The sequence below is a fragment of the Typopeltis vanoorti genome, chromosome 2, assembly GCF_054136105.1.
Source record: "Typopeltis vanoorti isolate ZY-2024b chromosome 2, IOZ_Tvanoo_1.0, whole genome shotgun sequence".
Classification (NCBI taxonomy): domain Eukaryota; kingdom Metazoa; phylum Arthropoda; class Arachnida; order Uropygi; family Thelyphonidae; genus Typopeltis; species Typopeltis vanoorti.
The window spans coordinates 91,086,640-91,113,528 of record NC_143550.1 but is presented as its reverse complement, the minus strand read 5'-3'; the positions used below and the strand labels follow the sequence as shown (position 1 = coordinate 91,113,528).

The window sequence follows — 26,889 nt, the reverse complement described above, 5'->3', positions numbered from 1 at the left end:
TGCCGGACTTAGTTTATAAAGTGTTTTATTTTTTTAAGTTCGTATGTTGAAGTGAAGTTTAGTATTTAATAATTAAAAAAATAAGTTTTAGTTACTTGAAATATGCTCCGCATGTTTCAAGTGTTTACCATCATTTCCACAAAGCCGACACGATTGTGATTGTCTGTAACCTTAATTTAGTACCTCAAGTAAGAAGTAATAAAATATACCAAAATGTTTGTTCAATTTCCTTCAAATTGCGAATGACGTGGTAGAAATTCTAGAATGCACAGATTACTGATATTTCTATTTATTGCATTTTTATTTCAAACAGATAACAATGGACGTGGTTAAGCTGCCTTAAACTATCGTGAAACTTTCCTGTAAAGTAATAAGGTAGAAGTAGCCGCACCTGCACTAATGCAAATAATGGGAATCTGAAAAATGATATCGCACACTTAGGTAATACTAGATCAGATTCATGTTGTTCCTGAACATTTCTTAATATTTCGCATTTCTCTTTTGAAAAGGTATGCCGTATTGTTCACAAAGTAGTACGTGTTAAATTTCATAGCTGTACTTTCGACCTGTTATTCTATTTTAAATAATGATTGTATTTTTCCAAGTTTTATCTTTCTTTAATGTGGTTTTCCTTATATTATCAACAAGGAAAATTGATGATCCTGTACTAAGACAGATATGTGGTAAATAATTTTTATTTTATTAATTTATTTTTATGATATCTGTTCATAGATATAGACATAGATATAGAAGAGCACATATAGCCATAACACTGGCATGTTCAATATTTTTTATGTAATTTTTAAGTCAATCTAGAAAGAGAAAGAGAGAGAGAGAGAGAGAGAGAGAGAGAGAGAGAGAGAGCACTTTCCATGCAATCGACAAGCCAAAGAATGGCCTGGAAATGGTTCCTAAGTTGCTGACTAGACTAGCAACTTTAGGCCTAGCAACAAAAAAATAAAAATAAATAAAATAAAAATTCAGCCATCGCTCACTTCTTATCCAAATTAGCGTTATATAGATTTATATGTTGAATATTTTATAACTGGGGCTGCCTAATTAGCAGCACCGTCGACAGGGTAGCATAGAGGCAGCCTGCCTCACGCGAGGCTTAATAGGGGCATTAAGGAATTGTTAGCATAGCAAGTGCGGAAAGAAGTTTCTCCAAGCTTAACCTGATTAAAAATTATTTGCGAACAGCAATGACCCAAGAAAGATTGGTTGGTGTAGTAACTATATCGATAGAGGCGGACATTATCATTTAAATTTAGAAGAGCTTTTCCCCGTAGAGCAAACAATTAATGAATATTATTATGTAATCATTTTACATTAATGTTTCTCTTGTAAGCCAGCAAGGTAGGTCGATTGGCAGAACCTCTGCTACTAATGGCTAGCAAAATGTTAAGCATGTTTGAGCGTGGTTAGTAGTTAGAAGGGAAAAAATCGTTCGATGGTGTTGGCACATTCTCCCTCGATGAATCTTTGGACTCCCTGGAAGTGTCACATAATATTACTAAAAACAAAATAGCAATTGGAGATTTTCTTATATTTTTGTCTTATAATTCATCAGGGGCGATATTTAATTGTTTGCCTCAGGGCTAATCTGGCAACGACCCTGGCTATTAGTAAATTAGTACATCCTTGAGACAGTACATAAGTTTAATATACAAAAAGAATACATTTCTTTTGAAATTTCTAGTACTGTACTTTTTTAACTTTAAAAATAAAAAAAATGCCATTTTAAAAAATGAAGTAAAAAGAAAAGCAGCAAACGTCAATATAGGCGGTTGAAATTTTTGCTTGGAGGGAAAGCAAAAAAATACTTTGAGCTTGTTCTGTCTAGGATCAGTCTTTTCTGAGCTGCGAGATGTAAAAACCCAGAGGAAAAAATTCTAACTACCAAAGACCAAGATAGACTAATTCAGAAACCACTTTTCAATATGTGTCAAAAGATTATAGAAAAATTATCAATAAAGAAATCTTCTGGCGCCTTTTTGATACCCAGAAAGGAGAGATGTACAGTGAGTAGAATACAGTACGAGTAAAAATCGGTTGATGACAGGTTTTGATTATTATTTTATTATTATTTTAGTTTACTTTTTTAACTTCGCAACTTTTATAATTGTTGCTTAGTACTGTAATCCTATAACTTCAGCTGCGATCGAGACACAAGCTAGTAGGCACATTCTTCATAATTAATATTTTGAATGTAGTTACCGATCTATCTCTCTAATGATGTCCATGTTACGTTGGATTAAGTATATCGGAGTTTCAGAATAAAATTCTATGTTTTTTACATGTGTAAACCATGAAAGTTTCCATAAAGATGAAGTCACTTTTTAGCTGTCATGGAAAGACCAATGTGTACGAGACTACCTTAGTCATTCCGGGAATGGGGGGGGGGGTGAAAAAGGCTCTCTTCGCTTACACCAAAAATCAATCAACTGTGGAATCGGAAAATGTCTAGAAAGAAGTTCTGTAGTTGGTGACCGCAGAACATGGGTTCGAATCCTGCCAGAGAAGCAAGGAACATTTATCGGGGTCCTTTTCATCTGAAGACGAGTGTAATCGCACAGCAGATTTTTTTCTTTTCTTTCTATACTAAAAAAAAGAAGAAGAAGAATTTTTATTATTATTTTTATTTATTTATTTTTTTTTTTTTTTACGGGCTACTCCAAGGAGTCCTTAGACTCATCAAGAGGACCCTAAACATAATGTCAAGAACAAGTATTCAGCATTCGCACAGTATCAATCATACTTTGCTTTGAACTCATTCACAGTCATAACACCCACAGCAGACTCTAGCAGCCTATTCCACTCATTCACCACTCTCCAAGTAAAAAAAACTAGTTCTAACACCCTTGCTAACTACACTCTTGCTCAGTTTCCATTGATGGCCCTTAGTTCTCCCACCAACAGACCTATTCTGAAAATTTTCCTCTGAATTAATCTTGTAAAAACCCTCAGTAATTTGAATTCTCAATCATATCACCCTTTTTCCCGCTTAGCAACCAATTTCTGTAACCCACAGATCTTCACCCTGTTCTTGTAAGGTTCATTCCATTGACAAGCTATCATCTTGGTCAATTGGATCCTCTCTACCTCCTCCCCATCAAGAGAAAACCCTGGCGCCCAGATCTGGGCACAGTAGTCAAGATGGGTCTTATCAAGGCTCGATAAAGAGGAACGATAACCTGCTTTTCTCTGTTCGTCAAAGTATTCTTCAGTACCCAAGTGATCTGATGAGCTGATTTAGCCACTTTTGTTATGTTCCCCTAAACCAGTGCTTCCCAAACTTATGGGTGTATAGCCCCCCCCCCCCTTGAAAATATTAAAATATTTCATGGCCCTGATCGAAAAAAAATCATAATACAGACATATGTTATTATAATATTTATTGTATTTATATTAAATTCAAAACATACACAGCGAATATTTCAAAAATCAAATGCAAATAATACATTCCCCGAGTATTTTTTAACATCTTACATATACATTTGATATGGCTCACTTAGTCTTAAAACAATTTAAATTTGTTTTCATTATTTCACGGTCCCCTCAACAAAACTAAAGGCCCCCCAAGGGGGCCGCGGCCCTCAGTTTGGGAAGCACTGCCCTAAACTTCAATTCCCTATCCACCAACACTCCCAAATCTCTGGCTTCATCAATTTCCTGGAGTACAGTTCCACCATATAAATAATTATTTAAAATTATAATTATTTATAAAATAATAATTATTTATAACACGGTTCTAGAGTCCATAATTTGTGTAAAATGAATGCTGATCACCGTGTAACATTAAAGGAAAGGATCCTTAAACAGACTAATCAACCTGCTGAAGAAAAAGCGCAATCGACAGAAAACAAGCAATTAATAGTTCGCAGCTGAGATCACTAACCCACTTATATAATCAAAGCAATAAATAAACAAATAAATAACCCTTCAGAGATTGTGTGTTTAAGAAGTAGTACAATAAAACAATGCGACTTATATAGCCGAAGGCTATGTGAATTTCGTATTCTTACAGGGTACAGTACTTCTTGCTGATGTTAAATTTGAGATCTTTGTAAACTTCATAAGAGAATTTACTTGATCACAATTTAACAAGTAGAAACCTTAATAAGAAAATCGTGCTTGCATCTAAGAATAAAATGAAATAAATATATTGAAAAGAATAATTGTTAACACGTATAAGAACATTGATTGTATAATATTAGAAAAATGTGATAATTAATTTACAGTATTTAGTTATAAGAATTTTGCATGTAAAAGGCTTGCTTATTATACACTTGAAACAAGAGATTGTAAATTATGCTAATTCTTAGAAAAAATGGATGAGCTGATCGAGTTTGATAAAGCTGACTCATAGGGTTACCTAGAACCAAGAAGTAAAGTCCAAGGTCACAGTTCCCGATTTAGACACTGCCGCGGGTCAGTCGCGTGCACACGGCCCACCAAAGATGGAAAGTTCAGCAGGGAGACGCCACCCTAACAGGTTATGAGAAACGTATCCTAATATCAGGGGGGAAGAAAATTAATTGCAGGAGGTACCGATAGGGTCATAATATAAAAGGGCTAGGGAACCCCCCCCACACACACAAGGTCTTTTGCCAGTTTTCGTTTGGAGGTTACCTTATGCAGTTTCCCGAGTGACGGTCAGGAGTCCCCTCTGTCTGCCACGTCATGGAATGTTAGTAAGTGGGATTTAGGTCCCGTTTTCTTACCATCGAGAACAAAGGAGGCCACATAGTCGGGAAGAAAGGTATTTTCCGCATACTAAGCCAACCCTAATCTAAAAGAAAGAGACTATCAGTGGAAATTGTGGATATCCTCATGGCAAATCTGATGACTGCAGAACAGCATAGAGATCGTGTTTTCTTAGAAGAAACCTGATATGCTGCAACCGAGATAGCCCTCATGTTCCAAAGTACCCTAAATATGTCCCACTACAGAAGGAGATTTTCTTCATGAATCGCAGACAAGTAGCATCTAGTAGAAGAGTTTCATCAAACGGTATTGTGAAAAGTTTTATGTTAATTCTGTTAATTTAATATGGCTGTAATTGTACTTCGTATTACTAAGCAATTGAAGGACTTGAATGAGAGTTGAACTAGGACTTTAGCTCACCTAATAGTATAGAGAAAGGGGGAACTAGTTTATCAGTATTGCTGAACGAGCAATAGTATGTATAGATATTAGTATATGTAATTTACCCTTAACTGAGAAAGGTGAAGAGAACTCAATGTGGTGTTCATTGTAGTAACGGAATTGCTAAGCCCACATAACTCTTGTAAATTAATGTGTAATCCAATTGTGTCTAATTGAATTATTGTGTCATATTATTGTGCTTAAGCGGGTGAAAGATTCAGCCAACTTAATCATTGACGGGAAAGCCCCTTTATCGTGTATGTGTAGAGTCCTTTGTGGAGACATAACAGTTTGTCCTACGTGCTAGTGTGAAATTCTCAAATTTTGTATTTTGCTTATCTTATTAAGATTGTATCATCTTAGTATTGAATTGTAGTTTTTAGAATTTAATGTACTGCATTGTGTTTATGAGTTTAATAAACTTTTGCTTATCAAATATTCAGTTGTCTGAAATTGCCATTCAATGCACCACTTGTTATAACGTATGAACCTAAGCGTGGGGGGGGGGGGAAAGTTAAGTTATGAGATCAAGGTTAAGATTGCATGATTATTTCACTTCTAGACTTATTTAGGATTTTGCTTCTTGTTTTAAATTTTTTATAAACTAAATATCCTAAATGGCACAGCTTTAAAAAATAAATATTTTAGGATACTAAGAGGAGCAAGAACTTAGATTTTCAGTACGGGGGTGACGATACGTGAAGAAAAAGGATAAGATATATAAAGGAAAGTAAAGTATAAAGAAAATATATAATTAAACAAGAATGGGACACAACACTGATTCTTAGAATTTGCTTCTTCTATACATCCTTAGTAAATTTTAATGCCAATTTGAAGCCTTGAAAGGTTTTTGGAATGATGTTTAATTTTATGGGTTCTACAAATCTTATAATTAGTTAAAAAATTCTATATTGTAATTAACTTTATGGTATATCAGCAATTATTATTTTACAGAAAATGTTATTTTTATATAAACATGAATACATACACGCTATACGATTTATTAACTTTTGATTGCATGCTCGATTCTAATTAATTAAACACTTTTACTCTTTCATATTCTTTTCAATGGGATATGAAACATATCCACTCACAAAGTTCATGTATTTGCTTTTTTTATCTTTAGTTAGAGATGGCCATTTGTTTTGGAAACAAATATATGAGTGCAATAAAATGGCACCTATTAAGGTAAGAGAACAAAAAGCTTCATTTTTTTATGTCTAAATTTAAATGTTATTTTACTATCAGATAGTCTCAAGTTGACAACATGTGTGTGTGTGTGTGTGTGTGCGCGCGCGTGCGTGCTTGCAGCTGTGCTTTCTTAAAAATAAAAAGGAACTCTTTAATCCTACTTTGGACAAGGGGGGTTGTGGCGTATGCACACCACGGCGCTTGACTGCACAAAGGAAGTCTTTGTTTCGAATCTAGTCGTCGACTACAGGAAATTTTTCTAAGCTTTTTTGACCGGTTTCCATGTTAGTCAATCTCTGGCACTGGCAAGCGGACTTTTTCTCCCAGAAACTCGGGTTTTTTTCTCCGGTAAACCCAAGAAAATCGACTGTAGAACCCACATTATTTCAGACATTAAATATATTGTGTTAGGATTAGGGACCATGATATGTCGGCACTTGTTGAGCTGTCTCTCTTCACTGTGTGCCACTTAATTAGTGATAGCCTTGGGCCAGCTATCTCTGATTGGCTGCCAGTGGAGATTGAACTGCCCACTCAGTCTCCAAAAGTTAGATAGGACTAAACGCCTTGCCTACTCCCTATACGGGAATAAAAAGGCGTTAGCTGATTTTTTTATTTTTTTTTATTTTGGACATTGGTCTGCAGGAATTAGGAGCACGAGCTGTTCAACATGCTGCTGAACAGCATGCTTACTCACCTACTTCAAGGAATGCTTAACTTGGTAACCACGTATAAATACAATAGGAAAACTCCTTCTAGTCCCTGCCTAAAATCCAACATATTAGTTTTTCTTTCTTATCTTTCTTTGAGTTTCGAGGTCTTCCCAAAAAAGTGTCTTCAACTTCAGATAATGACACTACTACTTACCACTTGATATCAGTGTCTGTATACTCATGTTATTGCTTCCTGTTTTGGTTTGATTGATCAAAGGAGAAACTGGGTGTGAAAGAGTGATAAAGGAGGATTATCCTGAAGGATCTAATCTTGTTTTCAAGGGAAATCAGGCCTTGACTTTCCTTGCTGAGAGGCTTGCAGCGTTGAGTGTGTGTTGTCCAGTAAGTTTTGTTCCAGAGGAAACGTTTGATTTCCTTTTGAATGTAGTAGAGAAATTCTTCAAAAGGTGTGAGTACTTTGAGGGTATGCCATAAGACACTCACAGCCATCTGGTTAACTATTAGTACTCTTCCTCTAGGTGAAGACATGGAACGAACGCTGTTCCATTTACCTGGCACCTGTTTAAAACGGTTCTGCAGCTGTGTCCGGTTCAGTGCGTTATATATTTTGGCGTTGCCAAGGTGCACACCTGAGTATCTTTGTCCTTCGCTTGACCAGGTACATTCGATCGGAGAATCATTTCTAGACTTCCATCTGCCTGACAACAAGCCCGTGGTGTTTGCAGAATTTAATTTGTCCCCCTGAGGCTTGTGCATATAGTCTGTGTGCTTCCTCGGTTACTGTCATTTCTTCTTCATTTCGGACTATTACAGTGACGTCATCGGCACATGCCGATAAGATAATTTTTTGATGTGGCTCTATTATGCTGTTTCGTTTGGAGATGATGGTGTCGTGTTTTCTTTTTAAGAAGCGTTTTATGGCCAGTGTGTATAATTGACCAGAAAGGGGGACATCCTTGCTTGATCCCTCGAGAGTATGACAAAGTGCGAGTGAGCCTGTTGTTGATTTTTAAACAGAAGTGTGCATCTCTGTAAAGCAATTGCACTGTTTCAATGATGAGAGGACCGTAGCCAAATGCCTTTAGAACTTCATAAAGGTGTACTCGTGCTCTACCCTGTCGAAAGCCTTCTCCTGATGAAGGCTGACGAGTGCTAGGTTTTCATGTTGGCTGTTTGCGATGTGGATGAGATTTCTTATTAAAAGGCGGTTATCATAATTGATCTTCCTGGGACAGAGTACGTTTGATGTTGGCCAATAACTTCAGGCAGTGTTGGATTTATTCGGTTTGCTATAACTTTGGAAATAATTTTGCAATCGATATTAATTAGGGAGATTGGACGCCAGTTTCGGATCTCCGTGTGGTCTCCCTTCTTTGGTATCAATCGTGCTACTTAGGTCGTGAAGGATTGTGGGAACCTATTGAGGTAGGCTTCTTGCAGTGTTTTGAGGAGAAGTGGTCTGAGTTGATTCCAGAAGACTTGGAAAAACTCTGACGTGAGACAATCAAGGCTAGGAGATTTGTTCTTTAGCAAAGATGTGCATGCAGTTTTCAGTTCATCTAGTGTGGTTTTGTTTTCTAAGATCTGTTGCAGAGATTATTTTTGTTTCTTTCAGTATTTCGTGAATGGCATGATGGGACATTCCTGCAGTGCTGTATGCATTATTGTAGTATTGCAGGATTTCAGAGGTGATTTTACTTGGATCTTCTGTGATGCTGTCATCTTGAAGTCTGATGGCATCTCTGCGATCAGACTTCAAGGTCGTAAAGTTTGCTGCCTGGCATTTCTTTTCCAAAGAGAAAAAATATTTTGTGGGGGCATCTGAAAGATTTATTTGTGTATGCCGCGATCTAAGTAGGGCACCTTTTGCCAATACTTCTGCGTGGCTGGGAATGCAGAATGATGTTCATGGCTTTCTTCTGGGAGATACTTGAGCTGTTCTTCAAGTTGTCGGATTCTAATATTCCTCTGTTGATTTTTCTGGTGACTGTAGATCTGCGTAAAGGATTTTATTCGTAATTTTAGGTGGGGCCATCATGTTTACATTGGTTCTGTCGAGTGAGTGAGGTTGGTTATTAAAGCCTGAGTGTTTATTATATAAGCTGGATCTTTCAGGAGAGTATTGTTGAAGATCCAATAGGCACTTCCTGATTTGGATGCTTCCAAAGATAATGAAAGTTGCAGCTTGACGAAGCAATGATCTGAAATGTGGGAAGGGATGTGTGAGATGTTTCTAACTAGAGGCAATGTGTGTTTGGAAATGTAGTATCTGTCCAGTCGTGCTTGGTAGAGTGGCCTATTTGTCGCTGTGATTGCTGACCTCCATGTGTAGGATTTCCTATCAGGATGTTGATGACGAAAGACGTCGATGAGTTCATTATCGTTTACCAGTGTTTGAAGTTTGTTTATTAATTGACTACGATGTTCAGCACACTGAAGCCTGTCTTTTTCTTGGTCAAGAGTGCAATTAAAGTCTTCAGCTATTATGGTATGTTCTTGTTCTATACTATAAAAATGGTTTTGAACGAAATCCGGGATTTGTGATGCCAGAGCATCCTGCTGTGGTATATAGATGTTGAACACATGTAGGATATTATGGTTGGGTGCTATTATATGAGCATACGAGGCATATCCTGGTATATTAGCAATCACTTTTAGTTTGTAGGGAGATCTAAGCTAACTCCTGCTCCATGATGTAGTTGGGTTGCAGAGTGCTGTAAGTCATAAGGCCACTCTGCCCATCTTCTGGATAAATTGGATGAGGAGTTGATGTTTGTTTCTTGCAGAAGTGGTAGATCTATATGATATTTTTGTACCTGGTCAAGGATTATTCTGTTGCATAGAGCAGAGGCATGTCTTCTTACATTGAATTGCAGCAAATCTACTACCCATTCATTAGGTAGTAGATTCGCTTACTCTTGTTAACCTCTGCTCTGCTCTTTTTACATTTCAGTTTCGAGTGTAGGTCCTGAAGTTGAGATATTAGTTCCGGGATTCTTGTAGTGTATTTAAGGGCTATAGTTAGTTTGTGAGGAGAGCCTCGCACTTTCTGTATGAAGGATGACAGCTGCTTCATGGTTAAGGGACCCTCAGTGTGGGGAAGTTCGCCTTCAGCTTCTTCTTCTAGGTCATCATGGAAGTATAGTTTCCTCATCGTCTGGGAACTCTGTTGCTCATTGGCTGGCTGCAGGTGATGAACGGCCATTTTGAGTAGTTTCTTCTATAGGGTAAGGTTTTGAATTAGTGGGAGGCTGGTTGGTGATTCTGGTTGCTGGGGATTGCTTTAATTAGTTCGTCCTTGTTATCTCTGTTGGGAGGATCCGTGTTTTCGTGCTGTGAGACTTTGCTCTCAGAGCCTTGGATCTCATTATTTGGCAGGCGTTCAAGAGCGACATGAGCATTGTCGTTTCCAGTTCGGGATTTTCTTTCCTCTGAAGTTCATGATGGGGAGAGAATTTTTGGTTTACTTTTTCCTATGCTTTGATTTTCTTCATGTACGATGTTATTCTGTTCAACTGGTTTGCTATTCTGGGCTGGGATGTTTGTTCATGAACTGTTGGTAATATAGGGACATTGTTTCCTAATGTGACCATCTTCATGACAGAAGTAGCAGTGTGATGAGGAAGATAAGTAGAAAGTGTAGGTTATTCAATTTATATCCGTGTTGATTAATTTTGGGAGGTCGTGTAGTGCGTCGGTGTTCGGAAAGTGCATTAATGCCTGTCTTCGAAAGCTTTTGACATAGGCAAATTCGGGCTTCTTCGTGGCTGCTGACAATGTGCGTATTTTTCCTGTGGCAGAACCGTATCTTGATAACATGGATCTGATGAGTTGATAAGGAATTTCAGGGTGAACATTTGATACTGTTACTTTTGTCGGGGCCAGTGCTATTGGTGCTGCTTCGAAGTAATAATCGCGGATATCTACGCCTTTTCGCAGTACGTTTTGTGCCCATGAGATGTGGCTACGCAGGAAGCATCAGTAATATTTTTTGTGGGTACAATTTTAGCGATCGCCGTCAGATAGATAGATATTTTTTTAAATATTTTTTTTTATTGTGAACATAACAATCTTATATTCAGGATTAACCGGTTTTTGGTTCTCTGCAATCAGACAGAGAGGTTACATGCTCATACGCTTGATGAGGTATGTTACATCGAAGTGACTTATAAGGCGAATTACATTTTTTATAGATTAAAGCCATTAAGAGTTATTTTGACATGATACTGTATAAGAACATAAATGTGGAAGAACATATGAGTTACTATAGCACAATATTACCTATTTACATGAGAGTGCCAGCAGATTAATTTTCGCACTGTTAAGCACAACAATCCTTCTTCTCCCTTTCTTTGGGGGAGGGGGGGGATGATGTCACTTCTATGCTGGAAAGTGGACTATGATGCAGTCGCCCTGCTCAGCCAGGAGTAGATTCTGTGGATTCCAGTCTTGGTGGAAAAGATCTAAGGTGTTGTTTTGCCTATGGTGGTGATGCTCGTGTAGGATCCGACTTCTCACCTTTTGTTTCAAGGCTGCAATGAGTTGGTCAGTTGCCCTCTCTCTGAAGTTGCTGTGCTGTCTAGTCTTGTAAGTCTGAGGTAGAAGTTGTATATTACCGCTTTCGCGCTGATGAAGAGGTAATTGCAGAATGAATAGTTATTTGACTCCGCATGGACGAGATTGAAATACTCCTCTTCTGTATGAAGACTACCACAGGTGAGAGCTGCCGTTTCCCGAGACAAACAGTTTAATTTAGTGTTGACTGGGCATTCCAAGTAGATATGCTGGACTGTTCCTAATTGGTAACAGAACAGGCAGTTATCTGAGACGTTTGAGTTAAATTTTCGTAATATAGTAGGAGTGGGTAATATATTGTGCCACATTCTCCACTGAATATCTGCATCAGGTCTGATGGCTCTTGTGCGATATGGTAGGTCCCACTGAAATAGTGTTTGATCAGATGATGCAGGATTTTCCAGTAAAGTGCTTTGGTTCGACTGTTGTGTTAGAGTGCTGTAGATTTTGTTGGTGTTGCTGGGTGTAAATTTTCCCCATGAGTTATTGGTTTTTATCAGAAAGATAGGCGCCGGATCTTCTGAGTTGGGAAGGCTAAGCCACTCTTCTGTTATGCTGTCAGGCATAGCGGCTTGAAAAGCGGCCTTTACAGTGTGTATCTGCTCAGACTGATTCCCATATTACAGGTTTTCGAGCGATTTTGGAAAGCGCCAGGTGAGGCTTGGAGAAAGAATGTCATCCAAGATCCTCACGCTTCGCCAGCTCCATGGAGGAAAGAAAATCTCTTTCTGAGTGATCGGGTTTCTTACCATCATGTTGTGGAAGATGGGTTCCATGCGGATTTAAGGTAGGGATGCTGTCTTCACTGTGTACTGGAGGTTTAGCTTCTTCCATCGTCGAAGGGCATCTTTGTAGAAGTTTGTTAAATTTACTGGCACTTGAGCTGTTGTCATTCTGAAGGTTGTGGAGAGAGAGAGAGAGAGAGAGAGAGAGAGAGAGAGAGAGAGACCTCTAGTGGCAGAAGTGAAAATATATTCAGTGGTGCATTTGTGTGATATTTCCTGTTGTAGGGTATTAAGGAGAAATCGAGCGCGGAACGTTGTTATCCTGTTGTCAATGGAGGTCAAATTTTGTCCTCCATCTTTGAGAAGTACATAGCTTGGAGTAGGAAAGCCAGTTTGTTTTGTTCCATATGAATCGATAGATGGTTGACTTTATTTGTTTGATGAATTGCACTGGTGGCGTGAGAATCTTTAGTGTATGCCAAAGGACACTGGTGGCTATTTAGTTAACGATTATTGTTCTCCCTCTTGTGGAGGCAGAGGCTCGTATTGCTGCCCACTTTCCTAGTACTTTCTTGAAACGTTTGTTTAGTGTTTCCCAGTTCTTATCCACATAAGATGGTGTGTTTCCTAGGTAAATCCCCAGGTATTTGTTTCCCTCTGCGAACCAGGTACCAGACATTGGGGAATCCGTTCGGTTTGTCCATTTGCACGCCAATACTGTGGTTTTATGTGTGTTTAGTTTGGCTCCTGAGGCTGCCTGATATTGTTGGTATGCCATTTGTGTGTTATGGAAGTCCTCTTCTTTGCGGGCTATGATTGTAACATCATCAGCATATGCTGTCAGAGTTATGGTTTGGTAGGGAAATTTAGGACAGGATGCCCTAAGCAGCATGCTGAGTCTACACAAAAAGGGTTCAATGCCAATTGTGTAAAGAGGATCGGAAAGTGGACTGCCTTGTTTAATACCTCTGCTGTATGGTACAGTTATGTTAAGCCTGTTGTTTATTTTCATGCAAAACTGTGCCTTGGCATACAACATTTTAATAGAATTAATGATGCCTGAGCCAAAGCCAAATGCTTTCAAGCAGCTGAAGAGGTGTAGGTGTTCAATGCGGTCGAAAGCTTTTTCTGGGTCTAGTGTTACAAGACCCATTGTTTCACTGTTGTTGGCTTCCCATGCCTATGAGATCCCTTATGAGGTGTAAGTTTTCGTGGATAGATCTTCCAGGGATGGAATAGCTCTGATGCCTATTTATTATTTCTCTCAGAGCGGTTTAAGTTTATTGGCAATGGCTTTTCTGATATAATTTTGCAGTCGGTGCTTGTGATAGAGATGGGTCTCCAGTTTCCTAATTTCATCCCGTCTCCTTTCTCTAGAATGAGTTTAATAACTGATGTTGTCATATTAAATGGGAAGCCATTGGTATTCGCGTCTACAAATACTCTGTAGAGGATTGGTCCAAGCTGTTTCCAGAAGGACTGGTAAAATTCAGTGGTGAATCCGTCTATGCCAGGAGATTTATCTTTAGGTAAGAAGGTGCAGACAGTTGTCAGATCGTGTAACGTGATGGGGAGTTTTGTGTTACACCTTGTTGTTGGTGAGAGTCTTTTCACATCGGAGAGAATTATATTCGTGGCCTCCATAGATGTTGAGTTGGCTTGGTATAAATTTTGTAGTACTGCAAGGTATATAAGAGGATTTCGTCATGATTTTCTATGATTTTTCCACTATCTGTTTTAATAGCAGATATAGTGGTGCACTGTTGTTGGCGTTTTTCTAGTTTGAAGAAATACTTTGTGGGTGCATCTGCGAAATTAATGTGTTTGCGTCGTGCTCTTATTAGTGCTCCTCTTGCAGAGTGCTCTAGGTGTGAACGTATGGTGACTTCTAGGGACTGGTATTCCTCAGATTCTGGATGATGCAATTGCTGTTGTTGTTGCAGATTTTTAAGGACTGAATACTTAATCAAATTTCTCTGGTGACTATATTTTTAGGTAAATACCCTAACTTTGGATTGAAAGAGTGACCACCACTCAGAAATTGATTGGGAAGTAGTTTCTATTTCAAAACTCTGATGAGAGTTTCGAAATAGATTTTGGAGGTTCTGAAATATTCTGTATCCTGTAGTAGGCTGTTGTTAAATATCCAGTATGCTCCTCCTTTGTGTCTGGTGTGTCCAGGAATTCAAATTCTAAGAAGGATGGAATCATGGTCTGATGCATGAGATGGATGGTATGTGACTCTCCTAATGTAGGGTATTGTGTGCATCGATGTTTAGTATCTGTCGAGCCGTGCCTGGTATAGGACACTGGTAGGACCTTTGGCTCTCCAGGAGTGGGTGCAAGTGTCTGAAAGTGTCAGTCAGCTCATAGTCATTTATTACATCCTGCAGGACCAGCCTGTTTCGCAGTGGTGTGGCATATCCTGTAGTGTTGTGAGAGAAGGTTTACTGAGGTGCTCATTATTTTATGGTTTAGTTTTATTTTGGTGCGGTAATCCTCACTTCTTTTACGGAGAGTTACGCTGCCCCTGGGATTCAAGTCCGTTTATCAGGTAGTATATCCTTTTCCTGAGATAGGTGGTTTTTCTCCCTCTTTTTCCTGCCAGAATAGTTCTTAATTCTTCCAGCTGGGTGATAAGGCCACTGATGTCAGCGGTGTGGTCATAGGCTGTCAGCAGTTTTTGTGAAGAGCTTCGAACTTTTTTAAGAACGCTATGAAGCTGCACATTTGTAAGTGGGCCTTCAGTGTGAGGAAGACCTGCAATTCCAGTTTCCTCTTCATCATCTGAGGACTTAAGAAGCTTGATCTCTTCATCCCCCTCTACAGGCTGTTGGGAGGATTCCGGAATGCTTGGAGGCAAAGGTTCCCTGTTGCAGCTGCGCTGGTTTGTCTTTGGCTGTATTTCCGCTTTTGTTTCTTGCTCCTCTTCGTTATTTTTATCTTTATCAGAGTTAGCTAGTTGTCTGTGTTCTGTTTCCTTTTCTCTGGGATTGCTTTTAATCGATGTTGGTGGAGGTTCTTCCGAAAGTTGGGTTTCGTTAGTGCTACCTCTTGATTCTGTCTCCTCGGTACTCGACTAAGAGTTGTTTCCATGAGATTTTTGTTGTTTGTTAGGGATGCTCTGTTTTTTGGCTGCTTCCTGCTTCTGATTCTCTGATCCGCTTGGTGTGGTAGTATTGTTAACCGGTTTCTCATTTCTGGGTATATGCGGGCGGGGGGGACTAAAAAGTTCTGATAAACATCTAGAACGAAATTTATATTAAAGCAACTGATATAACCATAAGAAAGATCATATCTTAAATCCCTTTAACCCCTATGTTTCATCAAATTATAATAATTTATTATTTTTCTTTTAGGATATATAAGAAGACATATCATGGGTTTTGAAGAATTTCGAAGTTACAGAGCTGCAGGCTGTCATCAAGTCTTTCGTGCAAGAAAAGTCCATTACTGAGATTCACCCAACTTTGTGTGAAACTTTAGGGGACTGTGCCCTAACATATCCAAAAGTTGCCAGATGGGTGGCTAAGTTTAAAACTGGGACCGGAGACAACATTTTACCCCAGGTCAGGAAGTCATTCCACAACGATCACACCTGAAAACAACGATGCAGTGCATGCCATGATCTTCGATGATGGACAGGTACCAGCCAAAAACATTACAAAGACTCTGGGGATATCCAGGGAATGAGTTAAGGTGATTATTCACCAACATCTGGACATGCAGAACCTGGCAGCGAAGTGGGTCCCCAAATGTTTGAAGTGGCTTGACCCTTAAGCACCCTCATTTGGGGTACTTAAGGCTCAAAACTGTATAACTGAGAGGAAACCTCCACATAGCCTTTAAATGAATGCAGAGAACTGACCAGGACTTCTGGTCTAATATCCAAATCCTCACCTTCTCGTGATTCACCCTGTTAGGTACCTGCTACTGAACGAACGAGGATGGGCTGGAAATTCGGGATTTGGCCGTCCAATTTGTATTCTTATTGGCTTAAACCACAACACAAATAATGGATGTTTGAATGCCGACCAAAAGAGAGAACGTGTGCTGTCATCTCAAGAGATTTTGGGTCATTTTGAGAAATCAGGTACAAATGTTTTGGGTCGTATTTTGACTGTAGATGAAACATGTCTTCATCACTATGATCCAGAGACTAAAGAACAGTCAACAGAATGGAGACACAAAGGTTATCCACTGTCAAAGAAGTTCCTAACTCAAAAGTCAGCAGAGAAAGTTCTTGCCATTATTTTTTTGGGATATGGATGGTGTAATCCTTACCAAGTAGCTCAAAAAACGTAGCTGTGAAAGAATCGAAACTGAATGAAAAACGCTACGAGAAACGAAGCAGAGGCGTGTTGCTTTTTCAGGACAACGCATCTGCTCACACCATTCATGAAACCCAACAGACAATGACTTAGGCTTTCAATGTGCGCCTCATCCACCCTATTCGCCAGACCCATCTGACTATTTCCTATTCCCAAATTTAAAGAAACACTTGAAAGGAACAAATTTTACCACCGATGATGAAGTCATATCTGCACTTAAGGACTGGTTTGTGCAACAAGGGAAAGACTTTTTTGTCAGATGATTGCAAATGATGCAGCAGCGTTGTAACAAGTGTATAACACTTCGTGGGGAATACGTAGAATAATGTATAAGTTACATGGTTCTACCTCAAATTCTTCATGATGATGATTGTCCCAGCTTTTCAGCACACTCATGTATGACCCACAGCAAATCTGAACATTACGTTATTTAAAAATGCTTATATTAAATTTTATTTATGTAGTTATTTTCTCGTTTCTATGTTGTCTAATTATTATTTTTTTAAATTTATTTATATTTTTGTTTTAGCAATATTTTGACTTTTCAGTTGCAGAATGCTTTTCATACATGCATACCGGATTATAATATAAAAATTGAATCAACTTTACTGAAGGAACTGTGTGCGTTTCCGCAAAAATGGAATAAGGTAGGTAGGATTCATATCGTATATTTAAAATGTTATTGGAATATTTTCAGTATAAAAGTGAAGTATACACACATCGCTCAATAGAAACCTTAAATCATATTCCATAATAGTAACAAGTAAAGAAATTATCTTAAACGTTCGTAAAAGGAGCATTTCTCCTTTTACGAAATGTTTCTCCTTTCCCACTATCTCCTACCTTGCTTTTACCACAAGTTGGTGCTCGGTAGGACATATATCTCGGTACTGTCCTTAATGAACAGGGCTATCCGTTCAGCTGAGATCATGGCTCCGACTGCCGCCTGACACCCCTACTGCATATTTCTACGCAAGGGTGAAGGACGGCGGACTCGGGGTTCCATCACTTAGAAGCTGATCCCACGCCTGCGGCGGTCTTGAATCGCGAAGTTATCTATCTTCTTCCCCTGTCTGTAGAGAGGCTTTCTATAGCCATTAATACAAGAAGACTTTAGGCGGGCTAAAGACTGGTCCCATTATCAAGGTACTTTAATTGAGTCAACACCCTCAGAACTAAGCGATGGGCGTCTCTGCTGCACTGCTCTGTAGATGGTGTTCCTTTAAAAGAGTCATATCTGGTGCCTCCCCAACATGATTGGGAATGCGATGGCACCAGACTCCTCCCTGAGTTCGAGTATATTGACCTTATCAGGACGAGGATCAATGCCCTGTCCACTCGAGCCCGCACCACAGCTCGATGGAGTACCAAATTGTATTCTTATTGGCTTTAACCACAATAAAAATAATGGATGTTTGACTGCCGACCAAACGAGGGAACGTGTGCTGTCATCTGAAGAGATTTTGGGTCATTTTGAGAAATCAGGTACAATTTTTTTGGTACCTGATTGATAAAAATGACGACTTAAACTGTAGGGCTGGCTGACTACAAGTGACACATTGTCTCATACAGACCAGTGTTACTTCCGCACCCATGGGATCCGCGTGCGGAGGCATGACGCCGTGGTCTCCATTCTGAACAGCCGCTTTAAGAACACAGGTTGGAAGACCGCGGTGGAACCACATTATAGGACCTCCGCGGGTTTACGTAAGTAAGACTTAGTGATTAAAAGAGATGGTGACGTTTGGGTAGTTGATGCCCAGGTGATGGAAACAGGGCACCCACTAAATAGTATACAAAAGGTAAACTATTATAAGAATAACCAAGATCTAGTTAGTAAGATATTGGAGGAGCATGGGGCAACTCAGAGGTTTACCAGCGCCACCAATGTCTTTACATGGCTTATGGAGCGCAAATACTTATAAGGACTTAAAACAGCTTCGGATTACGCAGAAAGATATAAAAGTTCTTTCCTTGAGGGCCCTACAGGACACACTGGTGGCATGGCGTTCCCACCAGAGAATGACTACAATGATAACTAGAACAGGCATAGGATAAAACACTTGTAAATCCTTAGGCCTATATCAAGTCTGGACGTGATGTAAGGGTAGTACTGCCCGTAACCGGTACAAAGATTAATAATAATAATAATAATAATAATAATAATAACCAGTGGAGTACCACAAGGATCAGGGTGCTTGGTCCACTGTTATTCAATCTGTACATTAATGACATTGAGAAAAATTTGACAGGCGACATACAGCTGTTTGCTGATGATGCAAAGATAGGTAGAGTAATCAGGAGTGCTGCTGATATGTAGTACTTGCAGAATGGTTTCAATCGGCTGGATAATGGCTATCAGTTCAATGTTATTAAATCTAAAATCATGCATTTTGGTCAGATTAGATATCCTGTATCGTATTGTATTGGTGAGATTATGCTAGAAGAAACTGATCGGTCTAGGGATCTCGGGTTGCTAATAGATAGGAAGTTGAAGTTCAGGGGCAATGCAGCAAAGATTGCAAATACAACTTTTATTTGCAAATACAAAATACAACTTTTTGTATTTGCAAAGATTGCAAATACAAAAGATAATTGCCATGTTTAGACAAACTTTAACTTGTAAAGATAAGAAAGCAATTTTGCTTTTTTATAAGGCCTTGATAAGACCTCACTTGAACTACTGGATGCAAGTCTGGTCTCCTGGTTTCTATTGTGATTCTGATATATTCGAGAGAGTGTTAAAAATGATATCAGGATGGTGGAATACTGACTATGAAGACGGATTAAAAATTGGTAGACTGCAGACACTAGCAAACAGGAGTAAGAGTGGTGATGTGATTGAGACTTACAAACTTACAAACTGAAAGGGTCGTACAGGATTTCAATTGATGGGATTTTTCAATATATGGAGGGTGGGGAAAGGACAAGAGAGCATCCTTGGAAGCTGAGAATGAAAGCCGCTATGCAGGAGTGAGGGCTAGATTTTTCTCTCAGAGGGGTGATGCGTGATTGGAATGGATTGCCATTGAATGTTGTGAGTGGAAGCAGTGCGAATGCATTCAAGAATAAGTACGATAGCTGGTGTGTGTGTGTGTGTGTGTGTGTGTGTGTGTGTGTGTGTGTGTGTGTGTGTGTGTGTGTGTGTGTGTGTGTGTGTGTGTGTGTGTGTGTGTGTGTGTGTGTGTGTGTGTGTGTGTGTGTGTGTGTGTGTGTGTGTGTGTGTGGTCTCCCTCGATGAGTCTCTGACTCCCTGGAGGTCTCTTAACAATAATAATAATAATAATAAATTAAGAAAGCTATTTATTTATTTATTCTAGAAAGCTAATTATTTGTCTAGTTTAATCCAATCATTTGCTGGAGCACAAAGGCGGGGAACGTGAAATTATATACTTTCTAATAATTCTTTCTACGAGTAACTAAATGATATTTAAAAAAAAAAAAAAGGGATTTAAGATGGATAAAGATGTCCATGTGATTTTTTTTAATCGATTCATTTTTTTTAAGCCGTTCGTTGAAAACAAATTATATAAAACTTGTTACAATCATCGTAAATATTTTTGAAAAAACCAAGAGCAATATCATCGAAATGGAAAACTTTGCTCCACATAATTTTAGTTAGTATTGTAAATAGAACACAAACAGCCCAGCGCTGATGTTCATAATGGCGATTACTGTAGAGAGCGCACAACAGAAGTTTCTTGCCCCGCACGTTCATTTCTATTAGCTAATCTTATCGTCCACTTACAATATGTTTACGCTTACTAAACTATCACAACAAAGTAGTAACGTAGCTTCTTAGAAACATACGGTTCTGAGTGCGAGTACTACCTGACTAGTGTATAAGCCTTTAACTGCTTATATATTTTCTGGCCAGTTTGCTTATTTAGCAAGAACAAAACACCCCCAGGTTCAGAGAGTTAAAAATCTGGCGTATCCATATATAAGACCGACCAACTCATCTTCAGTTGAAAAGCTGTTATAAAAATTCTCTACACTTCAGTGAAGTAATTTCCGTGTGGTTTGGTTAAACCATACCTGCGATCGAGACTAATCGAATGAAAAATTATTTGTTTTTCTATATAGTTCTATTTTTTATCAATATGAAATGATATTTTCCCCACTGTAACTGAGGTTGGGATATAATCTTGCGATATTATTTGGGATATTATAATTTTTTTTTTTACTTTGTAAAGTGATTCTGACACGATTTTTATAATTCTTCTCTAGTTTGATTGGAAATCGTTTCAGCTAAAACGTTTTAATTGCAAAAATTAGCATATATATCTGTACAGTACATGATGCTAAAATGACCTTAAGATTCTGTTGCGAAAATGTTGTGAAAATCAGAAACAAGGAGGCACGAATGAAGGAAGGAAGAAAAGGAAGGAACACCGTTCCACGTGCGATTCCAGTCGCTACTAGAGACACTGTTTCTAAGATTTTTTTTTTTTTTTTAATCTGAGAAAGTGTTAACAAAAATTATTTCTCAGTTTTTCATTAATCGAGCATTTAATTAAACTTCTGATAATACAGCAACGATGATGCGATGATAATGATTCGGGGACGCGACGGCTTACAGTTAAAAGTAACGGCCAACGAAGAGCTCTTTCAAATTGCAGAGTGGGCACGCGAGAAGAAAGTTACCTTCAATAGCATCGAGTCTAAAGTGCCCCACATCTCATACAAAAAAAATCAAAACAACCTGTAAGAGTCTTCCTAAACGGAGAAATTCTCGACTTAGCCAGTGAGCTAAAATACCTAAGAGTAACAATAGGCGAAAAATTTATCTTCAATAAGCACATCTCATATGTTGCAGAAAAAAAGCTTACAAATAGTAAACCTCCTAGCTAAGTCGGCAAGGATTAAGTGGGGATTAGGCCAACGCGCGCTGAAAACAATATAAACCGGAGCTATACTACCACTGATATCTTATGCTGCACCTGTCTGGAAACATTTATTAAAATCAAAGAAAAATAGACAAAAACTAAATAGAGTTCAACGCCTTATATCCATACGTACAATTAAAGGATACAGGACATTATCTTTCGAGGCAGCTTGCGTTATTGCAGCTTTTACACCGATCTGCAAAGCAAGTTGTTCTGCAAAAGCAGAACAACTTGCTATAGTTCAGTCACTTACATATCTCCTGGAATTAGAACTCAACACCTCTCATCAAAAGACAGCAACAATTTACAGTGACAGTAGAAACACTATAGACGGCATAAAAAGCCAAAACAACCATATAGTATTAATAGAACAGACATGAAAGCTGGTTCGGAATCTCACTCTAGAGGGAATAGGAAATCAAGTTCTGCTGGGTGAACGCGCATACTGGAGTAGCAGGAAACGAGACAGCGGATCAGTCGACTAAAGAAGCAGCCAGAAACGAACGTCTAGAAACAAGTTAACCGAAAGTACTCGAAATCTGCTATAAAAACACTTGCAGAAGAGAAAAGCTTAGACATTTGGGAAGAAGAATGGAAAACATCAAAAGACAGATCAACAACAAAAGAATTCTTGCCAAGCATCAGAAGGAGACTCCGGCTGAAAAAACAAGCCATATCTCCAGGTTTAACCACGCTACTAAAGGGACATGGAAAACTAAGACACTACTTACACAATTCCATATCCTGGAATCACCATCATGTATTTGTAGTTTACACCTTCAACAAACTGTTGACCACATACTTTACGACTGTGTCAGCTATTGGACTCCATCCGGATGGCCCTAATACAACATCACTTCCGGAGACAGTGGCCAGTGTCAAAACAGAGACTTATCGAAAAGTATTACTGAGAATTAATTAAAGTTCCCATTATGATTAAATTCCAGTGCTTGTAATCTAACATAAATACTGATATTATGTGAATTATACTGTATAGTGTTAATATATGTATATATAAAAATATGAATAAATGTGAAAGTTGATACAAAAATATAAATAGAAATGTTAATCATTACCTGTAAGCTACATGTAATATAAGCATTGTATGCAATAGAGCATGTAGGAATAAATTACCTCCTGATAGGGTTACTATTGGGAGGAAAACGAAAGCGCACGCGCGCGCACACACACACACACACGCACACACAGTCGCGTGCGTTCCAAGGAGTTTGCCAAGCAAAACGAGTGAATCGTATCATCGTTCGTTCCTACCCAATGTCATGAATAAATAATAATAAAAATTTAATAGTTTGGTAGATTGAAATATAGATCTTAATAAACAAACAAAAGAAAATTAAAAATAACATTTACAATTTTGTAAAGTTTACACACATTTCTATCTGATACATTAGTTTTCATTACGTTATTCTGTAATTTATCATGGTGGTACTTGTTAGTTGATATAACTTTTTTTAATGTTAGTCCATCCATGAAACCTATAGCACATTGAACTACCTTGGGTAAGCTAAGGAGTACATGATCAGGGAACGCTGATCTAAAACCCCAAACAGAGTACTTTTTTTTTTCAATTCACATGAAGTCTCCAAGGTTGTTGCACACTTGGTGATGAAAAAAAATCTTTTACCATCTAACGACTTTCACAAACCTACCCACATGCCACAGTAGATTCGAACCCAAATCTTCCAACATATTAATAAACAACTGTCTTCAAGCCTTAGTTGCTTCAGCCGTAATCCAAAACGACAAACAGCCTGGCAATGCATACCACCTCGCCTTTTTTGGTGATTGAACGAGATTGTGATGTCTGTCGCAGTGGCATAGCTAGATATTTTTAAGTGCAGAAAAATCTAGTAATTATGCGTATCCTCTCTACAGAGCATTGGTGACAAGCTCGCGAACTAGACTCCATACGAACCAAAATAGGTGTCATGAATTATGCATTCAAGTAGTCACATCCCACAATAATACTCTGAGAATAAACACACTGAACAGGCGTATATCGGCTGAAATGAATACTTCAAAACTTGAAAATCATGTGCACAAGTACTTAGACTATTTTTATAGGCGTTAAATGTTATTATTATAATTATTTTGTATATTGTTAAGTACTTGATTTCGATATGCCCGAGTCAATATTACGAGTCATTCTGTGCTAGTTACAGTACCGTAGGTGGTGATCATGATTATGAATCAGCCAGATATGCAACTGATATGTTTCTGCATACATGCTGTAATGATTTGGAGGTATTGTCAGACTGGAGTTTTACGTTTTACTCTTTTAAATACTCAAAGTCTTCTTGAATCCAATTTTTACCATAACTATCATGCATTATCAGTATAAGAAAACGATTGAATACTTCTTTTAAATGTTGTTTGTCTCACCTAAAGTCAGAGGTACATGTCATGGTGTTTCATTTTTTTTTTGTTTATTTAAAGACTATACAGAATATTAAATATTTCTTTTCATTTTTTTTTTTGCAGATTATGGAATGCGTTCATGAACGAAGAATAAAATTAGAGGTAATGTGTATCCTATTTTTTTTTCTTTTTTTTTTTCTTGGGTGATCGAAGTTAAATTGAAGAGAAAAAACAATTCCGCTGCTTCTATATCTACAATTCGGACTACACGTATTATTATTATTATTGTTATTATTATTATTATTCGTGACATCTCCAAGGAGTCCGAAGACTCATCGCGGGAGGACACCTATTGTAGAACTCTCCATCTCCACCACTACTACACTGAATCTCTACAACCAATCATCTACATCAGCGCCATCTACCGCCCACCACCACCACAACTAGTATTTTTTGTCTGTAAATTGCGTTTGTTCCGAAGGGCCGATTTGTCTGTATGAGGGATGAAAAACCCGAGTTTCCGGGAGAAAAAACCCTGGTACCTTCTGTATTGGAAATAAAAAAAAACAACAACAAAAAATGATGAAATTAATATGTTAAAAATTAACAAGCTACCTCAATTTTAAATATTTTTCACAAAGCAATTAGTTGTGTCATAATGAAATCCCTCTATAAAATATAGTGTTTTAATCACTTTTGCAGATTTTACGATTAGGTTAAAAAGATAATTTGCCATGAGAGTTGTGTACTTCTTATCTAAAAAGCCACTATCTGTAGAACCATTATCTGAATTTAATTTAGATAATGGTTCTACAGATGTAACGAAACAATTGTAATCTTTTTATTGGACAGGGTTATCTTTTCAGTGTAATTTGATAAGGTATGTATGTATTTACTAAACAGTGTGTTGTTTTCTAAGATATAAAGTTCCTGTTTTATAACATGCCTTGAAAAAATTCTTTTTTGCCCTTATTTCTTCTTTATCCCTTAGATGATTATTTCACATTTTTTCATCTTAATCCCTTAGCTTAGATGATTATTTCACATTTTCAGACTTTTGTTGTAGCGGTCGAGCAAATTATGATGGTAGTAAACATTTAATTAGTGGAATAGCATTTTCATTTGCAATAAAATAATCTATGGCTGATCAATATCTCCAACTGCTTCATTTATGGTTGTAAATTTCTTTCTAAAAAGTAATCTACATTCCGGCTATACATTACATTTTAACTTGTTTTAAAAGTGTAGATTTTATTTAATTTATGTCTGTTTCTCTTTTGATGTACTTCCCCAAAAATGCCTGTTTACATCCATATAAAGAGATGTTTTTTGAGGGCTGATATACTTAACAACTGTGATGGTAAAGTTACTACACTTCAGAGTAGTCTGTCAAACCACATTGTTTAACTTGGAATTACATAAAAGAAAAATTATACATCTTGTAACTTTGATCTCATTTCCATCTAGAACATTCGAAGGCATGTACGAGAAAGAGTAATTCACTACCATTGTTTTCAAATCCCCCTCTCTCTCTCTCTCTCTCTCTCTCTCTCTCTCTCTCTCTCTCTCTCTCTCTCTCTCTCTCTCTCTCTCTCTCACTCTTCTTTCCATTCATAAGCATTCATAAACTCACCTTTTTAAAACTCTTCTTATGCTCTCTGCCTTCTTGCTGATGATAATGTAGAAATGATCCCACCTACCAAGTTTTTCCTGCTCCAACTGGAAATGAGATACAGCCACAAGGTGACATTTGTTTAAAACGATTTCAAATAGCTGTGCATTTTTCATGGCCCGATTTCTTATTCAAAAATTAATATCCTGCTATTATCGGGTATTTTTATTTTGGATTTACAATTTCTCGAACTCACCCTCTCTCTCTCTCTCTCTTTAATTAGGAGACCAACAAATGGTAGGTAATATTTATCTATAGATGAGATATTCGCCGTCTGTTAATATTATTCAGATAGATGAAGAAATCGTCTCTGTAGGTTCAAACTTTATAAATACTAATATCCAGCCTATCACTTCAGAGCTCTGTATATAGTCCTATAAGGTGGAATTTTTAAGACAAAGAAAATATAATCATTTACAGGGTGTTCGGGATAAATTTGACATATTTATAATTAATTATATTTTTCCGTAAGTTACATGTATTAACACACACTTCTCTTCATTTAAAAGTTTGGACCCTTCTTCATTCATATACAAGATGTCAGAAAGGATGGATAGCTGGAACCCACCTGAATCATGGAAGAGAATAACTTGTATCATGATGATTCGTGCCCGCCATCAAAATAAGGATATTACGACTGCTGCCCAATGCTCCCTGAATACAGTAAAAACAATCAGGCATGAACTAGAGACTTGCAATGGTGACTACGAGGATGTAGCAAGAAGAAAGATCCCTAGCAGACGATCTGATTGCGTTCGTACAGCAGAATTCCTCGCAAATCTGCAGGAACAGGTGTTGAAGAACCCTGGCATTGGAATTCGGGCTTTGTTCGTGGAGTTGCTAACTGTAGTCAAGCCCTGGATAACAAGGGTAGCCAATGGTAGGCCGTATGTATGGCAGCAGGATTCGGCCCCTTGCCACACCTCTGGGAAAAGTCAAAAATGGTTGTCTGAAAATTTCTACGACTTCACCAGTCCAAATGTTTGGCCTCCAAACTCCCCAGACCTTAACCCCATGGATTATTTTGTATGGGGCGCAGTTGAAAAAGACACCAATCGCACTTCCAGTAATACAAAAGCCCAGTTAATGGATAAAATTAAAACAGTTTTTGCGGCCCTTCCCAGGGAGACTGTAGCATCAGCTTGTTCGAGGTTCCGAAGCAGAATTGAAGCTGTGATCGATGCTAATGGTGGTTATTTTGAGTAAATCTTGTTGATAGTATTGTAATTAACTCTGCCTGTAATGTTTTTTTGTCAATTCATTAAATTTAATAGATACAAAGAAGATTTTCTTTTTCCTTACGAA

The 26,889-nt window shown here is 38.1% G+C and overlaps 1 protein-coding gene across 2 annotated transcripts in view; it reads left to right on the top strand.

Moving 5' to 3' along the window:
• The first annotated feature begins 520 nt into the window (after positions 1-520).
• LOC150109247 (uncharacterized) overlaps positions 521-26,889 on the top strand; it is a 45,955-nt gene continuing 19,586 nt past the window's right edge. The window contains exons 1-4 of one of the 2 annotated variants that reach the window (XM_090406711.1): positions 521-683; positions 6,275-6,336; positions 17,193-17,291; positions 24,036-24,074. In XM_090406711.1, the coding sequence (XP_090262837.1) occupies positions 587-683; positions 6,275-6,336; positions 17,193-17,291; positions 24,036-24,074 (297 nt within the window). In that variant the 5' untranslated portion in view covers positions 521-586. Of the gene's footprint in view, positions 684-4,937; positions 5,014-6,274; positions 6,337-17,192; positions 17,292-24,035; positions 24,075-26,889 lie in introns of those variants that run through there. The other variant, XM_090406712.1, reaches the window with a different exon arrangement.